Here is a 7248-nt window from a genome sequence, read left to right as displayed (position 1 = left end):
ACAGTAGCACGATCTCGGCTCACTGCAAGCTCCGCCTCCCGGGTTCACGCCATTCCCCTGCCTCAGCCTCCCGAGTAGCTGGGACTACAGGTGCCCGCCACCACGCCTGGCTAATTTTTTGTATTTTTAGTAGAGACGGGGTTTCACCACGTTAGCCAGGATGGTCTTGATCTCCTGACCTCGTGATCCACCCGCCTCGGCCTCCTAAAGTGCTGGGATTACAGGCGTGAGCCACCGTGCCCGGCCGAGCACATTTTCATATACCACTCATATGTCTTCTTTTGGGAAATGTCTATTCAGGTCCTTTGCTCATTTTTTAAATCAAGTATTATCTTGCTACTGAGTTAAGTTCCTTATATATTTTGGAGATTAACCCTTTATCAGATTTCTGGTTTGCAAATATTTTCTCCCACTCTGTAGATTATCTCTTCACTCTTTTGTTTCTTTTGCTGTGAGGAAATATTTTAGTTTGATATAATCCCATTTGTCTATTTTTGCTTTTGTTGTCTATGGTACCAAGGCCTCCTTAATCCAGCCTGTTTTTCAGGCCTCATTTTAGTCACCCCTCATGTTTTATCTACCTATAACAGACTACTTGCTCATTCTCCAACATGCCCCACATTTTTCTATCTCGGTGCCTTTTTCTTTTGTTACAAATGTTTTCCCAAGCCCTTTCTATCTAGTTAACTCCTCTTCCTCTTTTAAGATCAAACTCATGTCATCTCTTCTTTGAACTTCACCAAACCTTATCTCTATTTCCCAGTGCTAGGTTAATTGCTTTATCTGTATTCCCATAGCATTTTATAAATGCCAATTTATAAGACTTATCACATTAAATTATAGTTATTAGTTAACATAATTATCCCCCCCTTTAGAGTCTGAGCTTATTGAGGACCAATACCACATATCCCCATCAATGAAGCAGTTCACATAACATAATTTAAAAACTTACTGAATTGAACTGAAGTTCAGAAAATAAACTATAAATCCAAGAGGTTACTTCACAGAAATCATCAATATCTTTAAATACAGTAGAACCACTCTTTAATCAACACAATGAGGATTTATAGTTGATTATTTAAATAGGTCTGTTAAAGGAGGGAAACACACATACACCTATCTCTCTCTTCAAATACTTTAACTTAAAACATACATAGTAAGTATATAGTCATTCTCTAACTTAATGACATACAGCAAATTCTAGCCTTTAATTAGAGTTGTGCTTCTTCCTTATATAGGCCATAATTGTCATCTATATTGTTCAATTTCCTTTTTTGTTTTCTGTTTTTTTGGTATTTTGAGACATGGTCATGCTCTGTTGCCTAGGTTGGAGTGCAGTGGCGCAACCACAGTTCACTGTAGCCTTGGACTCCTAGACTTAAGCAATCCACCTCAGCCTCCCAAGTAGCTGGGACTACAGGCGTGTGCCACTACACCCAGCTAATTTTCTAAATTTTGGTAGAGATAGGTCTCATTATGTTGTCCAGGCTGATCTCAAACTCCCGGGCTCAAGCAATCCTCTTGCCTTGGCCTCCCAAAGTGCTGTGATTACAGGCATGAGTCACTGCACCTGGCCAATTTCCACTTTTTAAGAAGTGACTTAAAAACCTGAAAAGCAGAATCCTTTATTACAAGTTTTTCCCCAACTTTACACACAATTTAACTTTAAATATTTAAATTACATATAATATTTAAATATGTATTTAATTACATAACTACAATAACAAGTACAACTGGCATAAGAAGGTTGACAGCATTCACAATGCATTCATTATGCTGTGGTTATCAGTGAGTACATTTTATGGAAGAACTGGGGAATGTCAGTTACTTCAACGAGACAATTAAGTGGAAATTGGTTAGGAGAGTTTCCCGATACTGCAACTGAAGACAGTCCTTCATGAATATACGTAATAGCAGAATCACTTTCAAATTAAATGGTCTGAGCCACAGTTTCTATATTTTGGTAAAGAAAGCATTACATGTTGTATCCCTCTAACATCCAGACTTGCTCTTGCCTATCAATTCTAGTACCAATTATGGGCCCCATATTGTCCATACCTTCAAATTAATTTATCTTGGAGCACGATATATATATATATATATTTTTTTTTTTTTTTTATCACAGCTCAGTCAGAACCTTAATCTCAGAATCAAGATCTCCTTGTAGTTCATCCCCTAAACCTATTCCTCACCTTCTCTGTACATCAGTTTCTTTTAGTTATCCTGACTGCCTGCTTAGAATTGTGAACATGTATTCAACTTGTACTGCAACACCTATAATCTCCTTTCCTTTTATTGCTTGACCAGACTTTTGACTAATCACATTACCTTTAGAATATATGTAAGCTACTTTTCCTCCCAATTGCTATCCAACAGCTTGTCCTATACTTAACATCTATGTAGAGCCAGATTTCTACATACCTTCATACTTGCCCAATTCTTGTAGATTTCTTTCTGGTTTTTCTTCTCAGTCTACATTCTAACTTTTCCATTTTGCCTTGTCACTCCCAATTCTACCATCTTTTCAGCTAAAATCCATAGTCACTCATGATGCTAAGATAACATACAAAGTGCAATGAGTACATGCAGAATAGAAAAGCAGTGGTTCTTATGGCACTGAAAGATCCCAGAGAAACCCTAAATTATGTTTTCCACATGTTTTTGCTATGGCATAACAAATGAACTTAGACATATAAGAAAAGTTTCAGGTAACAGTTGAAACAAAAAGATTTTCTGGATTTTCTAGTAAAGAAATTAAAGGAATTAGAATATTTATTATTCCTCAGGAATGTGAATTTTTTAAGTTTACTATATATTCATCTTCTAAAGAATGATCCATTTATTATAATCTTATTTTTAATAGTAAATATTGAGTACAGTTACCTATCAAGTTTGAAAGAATAAAAATGATTGTTGTTTCATCTTCATAGTCTCATTCTAATGTTCACAGTATATAACCTTTGTGTCATTTCCAAACCCGCACTTAGTAGTAATTATTGCAACTTTAAAAGCAGCATTTTTTAAATCAATATATAACAACTTCTAAAGTTTTAACATCTCTGAAATTTTAAGAAAACTGAAATCATTAGACAAAATCTTCCTTTTGACTAAACACATCAGAAAGAAAAGACACAAAGATTACTCCAACCTCTGATTCAAGAATAACACTGATTAATAGAATGCCACTTCAACAGTCAACTGCTTCAAAGTACTTTAAGACTATTATATACACAGAAGCACAAATAATGATAAACATATGGCTTGAGTCACTATAAATATGGTTAATAGGAACCCCATTTTTTAAAAATCGGAATATGCTTTCCTTCATTTAAACTACTCTAACATGTTATCAACATACAGACGTATGTACCCATATAGTCTTCCTCCCCAGCTACAAAGTGTTACTACCTCTATTAAACATATTTTTCCAGAGACAAAATATTAAATAGGTTCTTTACCTAAGTATGACTTCAATTTGACAAACACGACTCAAGTGCAAAAGAAAGTAATTAGGTAAATATTAGCTATCACAACTAAACCTATTAAGAGGTTTTTATGTGAGATGTTCTCCTAAGCATTTAAAAGATAAAAGCACATGGTCTTATAGGCTAGCATACATCAAATTAAAAACATACCAATTTCTTCCACTTCTTCCAGGAAGTCATTGTATTCTCTTAGACTAGGAAAATCTTCTTCCCTTTTATTGTATCTTTAAGAAAACAAAAAAGAAATCTACATATTACATATCATTGCTTTTAATATTATCTAACTGGTTTTACTTGTTTTTACCTAATTCATATATGATACAAGGAAAAGAGTTGCTTACTGTGTAAAACATCATTCTCCATTTTTTTATTTTTATTTTTTGAGATGGAGTCTTGTTCTGTCGTCCAGGCTGGAATGCAGTGGCACAATCTTGGCTCACTGCTACCTCCACTTCCCTCGTTCAAGCAATTCTCCTGCCTCAGCCTCCCGAGTAGCTGGGATTATTACAGGCACACACCACCACATCCAGTTAATACTTTTTGTATTTCGTAAAGATGGGACTTCACCATGTTGGCCAGGCTGGTCTCAAACTCTGACCTCAAGTGATCCACCCACCTCAGCCTCCCAAAGTGCTGGGATTACAGGTATGAGCCACTGCACCCAGCCTAAAATACTGTTTTCTTGACACCAGGTTTGTAACCAGACCAAAAATGCAATCCTTAAATTCTTATGACTACAGAGAAGAAGTAGGATCAGGAGAAAATGGTACAATATGCAAAATGCTTGTTAAGACTTCAGGGAAAGATAAATTGGGAGCTTGAAAGATTGGGAAATGAGCTTAAGCAAGGCATATCAGTGGAAATTATGGTATTATTTACTTCTAAGGGATTCACTAATTTCCAAAACACACAAAAAAAATTGAAGCGACTCCTCCATTTTTCATGACATAGTCTAAAAAATGCTAAATCAAGAAAATCTTTAAATATTGTAATGTACCTGTGAAGAATCAGTAAATTGCAAGGAATTAACAATGAAAGATCAAAATCTAAGAGACTACCTTGCAGAAGTTATACAAACAATAAAAGAGCCGCTAGAGGCACTGATAAAGTATCATTGGTTATGTACCTAGAAAGATGCTGCTAAAACACTGATTACCTGGGTTGAAATGTATACCACCAAAAAGGAAAATAAATATATCAATTATTTCTTATAATAAAAGAATGGATAAAAAGAAACCCAAAACTATTAACAAAGAGTAAAAAGTAAAGCCTAAATTGTAAATGAAAAGACAGATTAATAATATATAGGTATATATACACATATATACACACATATATATACTATGCCCATGTGTGTATGTATATATACATAAAAATATACGTACCAAAATAAACTACAGCTAACACATGATTTTCTCTAATAGCCTTCAAACCTCAACTTAATGTTACTTCCTCAGCCCACACCTGACATCACTGACCACAGCAATGCTGACCGCTAACTATATAACACTATTCTCAATCTATAATAAATAACATTTGTTTTGGTTTACCTGTTTTTTGTCTTTTTGCTATCCTGTGCTACTGTACGGTAAGTCTCATGAGGACAGAGTTCATAGCTGTTTTACTCATCACTTCGTAACTACTGCCTAACATGCATAACACAGTGTTTACACATAGTAGGTACTCAATACATGTTTATTAATCAAAACAATACAAATGAATAATGAAGCCATCAATCAAGAGGCTCTTCTTTAACAAAGATAAATAATATTACTCAGTTCTCTAAGAACTTAAATGAATTTATACTTATATACCTGCTAATTTGTCCATATTTATGAGGAAATAATAATCAATTATTGACATAATTGTTAAAGTCCTCTTTGTTGACTGAATCATTCGAGCAGGAATACTTACATCTTTAGCACTTTTTTCCTGATCTCAACCTCCTTATCAACAGTGGGATCTTCAAAGAGTTGTACCCTGAAGTTGCTCTTTCTAAGTGGAGTACCACACTCAGGACAGTTTCCAGCTCCTCTCACAAACAGTAAATCTACACAACTTTCACAGCTGTAAGGAGAGAAATAAAACATAACACGTAAGCCAATGTTCAAATCTACAACACATCTGAACAGTTTGCCCCTATGGGGTACAGAGAGTGAGACTTGAAAACTAGTCATTGATCTTTAAAATCTTACCAAAAAACTTTCTGGAAAATGTTCATTTTCATTTGGAGCTTACTTTTCAGATATAGGTATCCCAAGTGATACCAGTTTAGTTTTACAGATCAAACAAATTTATAAATTAAAATAAATTGAGTGAGAAACGAGGAAGAAGAGCAGGATAGGGAGAAGTGGAAGAGCATGTAAAAGGCTAGTGTATGGTCACCTCCATCCCTAGTCCCAATATCATCCTTTGACCTGGGCAAGAACAGCCTCTGCCGGGGCCTGCACTTTAGAGAGTCCTATATACCCCAAGCACTAAAATAGATGTTTTTTCTTCCTTTCCTTGTAAGAACATTTTTTGAAAGTTCAGTAATCAACTGAGCAAATGACAATTACAAGAAAGAGGTACTAGCTGAATGAGGCCCCACTGGCCAGAGGATAAAGAACTTTGAGTGCTCTAGTATGTATGACAGAGAAAATGAACACAACTTCTGCAATAAGAAATCCTAGAAAGAACGGCTGCTTATAAAAGCTTTATTCCGTTAAAGTTCGTTGCCCCAAATAAAGCAAACTGAATACCCAGGCAAGCCCGGTTTCCCAGATACCTGCATCCCCTTTTCTGGTAGTGCAACATTAAGAAGGGCTTACAACTTCCTAGAAGACTTGAATTGAAAAAACAATGAACTGGAGAGGCAAACTTCCCTGTAGACTTGGCGGGATCTGTTAATATACTGTTTTAGACGGGTCTAGGTACCACCACAATCATCCCTGCCCTGCCCCAACAGATCCATACTACCACTCAGGCAGGCAGGTTACAAGGATGGATGGGAGGAAAGAGCAGTTCCTTTAGCCTCTGGGTCTTGAGGGTATAGGCTGCTGGCAACCCAAGATGCTGTTTAGGAAATGAGGCTGGGCCAAGGATGCAGCTTGATTTACAATTTCTAAATATTCAAATGTTTTGATAAATATTTAAACATTTGTAGTCCTCCAGGTATAATCTTGCTCAATTCCATATGTGTTAGGGCCACACAGTCCTAATCACTCCTTTTGTTAGCAATATCTGACATCATCTTATTTATTTCTGTGGTCTGTCTCCCAGACAAAGAAGTACAGTATATTTCATAAGGACAGAATGTTGCCTATCTTGTTCCCTATCCCCAGTGCCTAACACTAATTACTCAATAAATAAACTTCACAGAACAAAAAAAATGAATACAAGACAAAGGGAAAAAGAGAAATTCTAATGAATAGGGAAGAGCTGATTTCTTCTGAGCATGTATTTAACTTACAGAATAAGCTGAATAAGAAGAGTAATAAGCCGGGCGCAGTGGCTCAAGCCTGTAATCCCAGCACTTTGGGAGGCCGAGACGGGCGGATCACGAGGTCAGGAAATCGAGACCATCCTGGCTAACACGGTGAAACCCCGTCTCTACTAAAAAATACAAAAAACTAGCCGGGCGACGTGGCGGGCGCCTGTAGTCCCAGCTACTTGGGAGGCTGAGGCAGGAGAATGGCGTAAACCCAGGAGGCGGAGCTTGCAGTGAGCTGAGATCTGGCCATTGCACTCCAGCCTGGGCGGCAGAGTGAGACTCCATCTCAAA

General features: G+C 36.6%; 1 protein-coding gene across 1 annotated transcript in view; it reads right to left on the bottom strand.

Annotated features, from left to right (window-relative positions):
• Positions 1-7248, bottom strand: part of MNAT1 (MNAT1 component of CDK activating kinase) — a 182416-nt gene that overhangs the window by 111972 nt on the left and 63196 nt on the right. Inside the window, exons 2-3 of the mRNA XM_017859423.1 lie at positions 5400-5552; positions 3636-3709 (exon numbers count right to left, since the gene is read on the bottom strand). Of these exons, the coding sequence (XP_017714912.1) occupies positions 3636-3709; positions 5400-5552 (227 nt within the window). The remainder of the gene's footprint in view (positions 1-3635; positions 3710-5399; positions 5553-7248) is intronic.

Source organism: Rhinopithecus bieti, unplaced genomic scaffold (assembly GCF_001698545.2).
Source record: "Rhinopithecus bieti isolate Rb0 unplaced genomic scaffold, ASM169854v2 scaffold_50364, whole genome shotgun sequence".
In the NCBI taxonomy this organism is placed as follows: Eukaryota; Metazoa; Chordata; class Mammalia; order Primates; family Cercopithecidae; genus Rhinopithecus; species Rhinopithecus bieti.
This window is presented reverse-complemented; position numbering and strand designations above follow the sequence as displayed.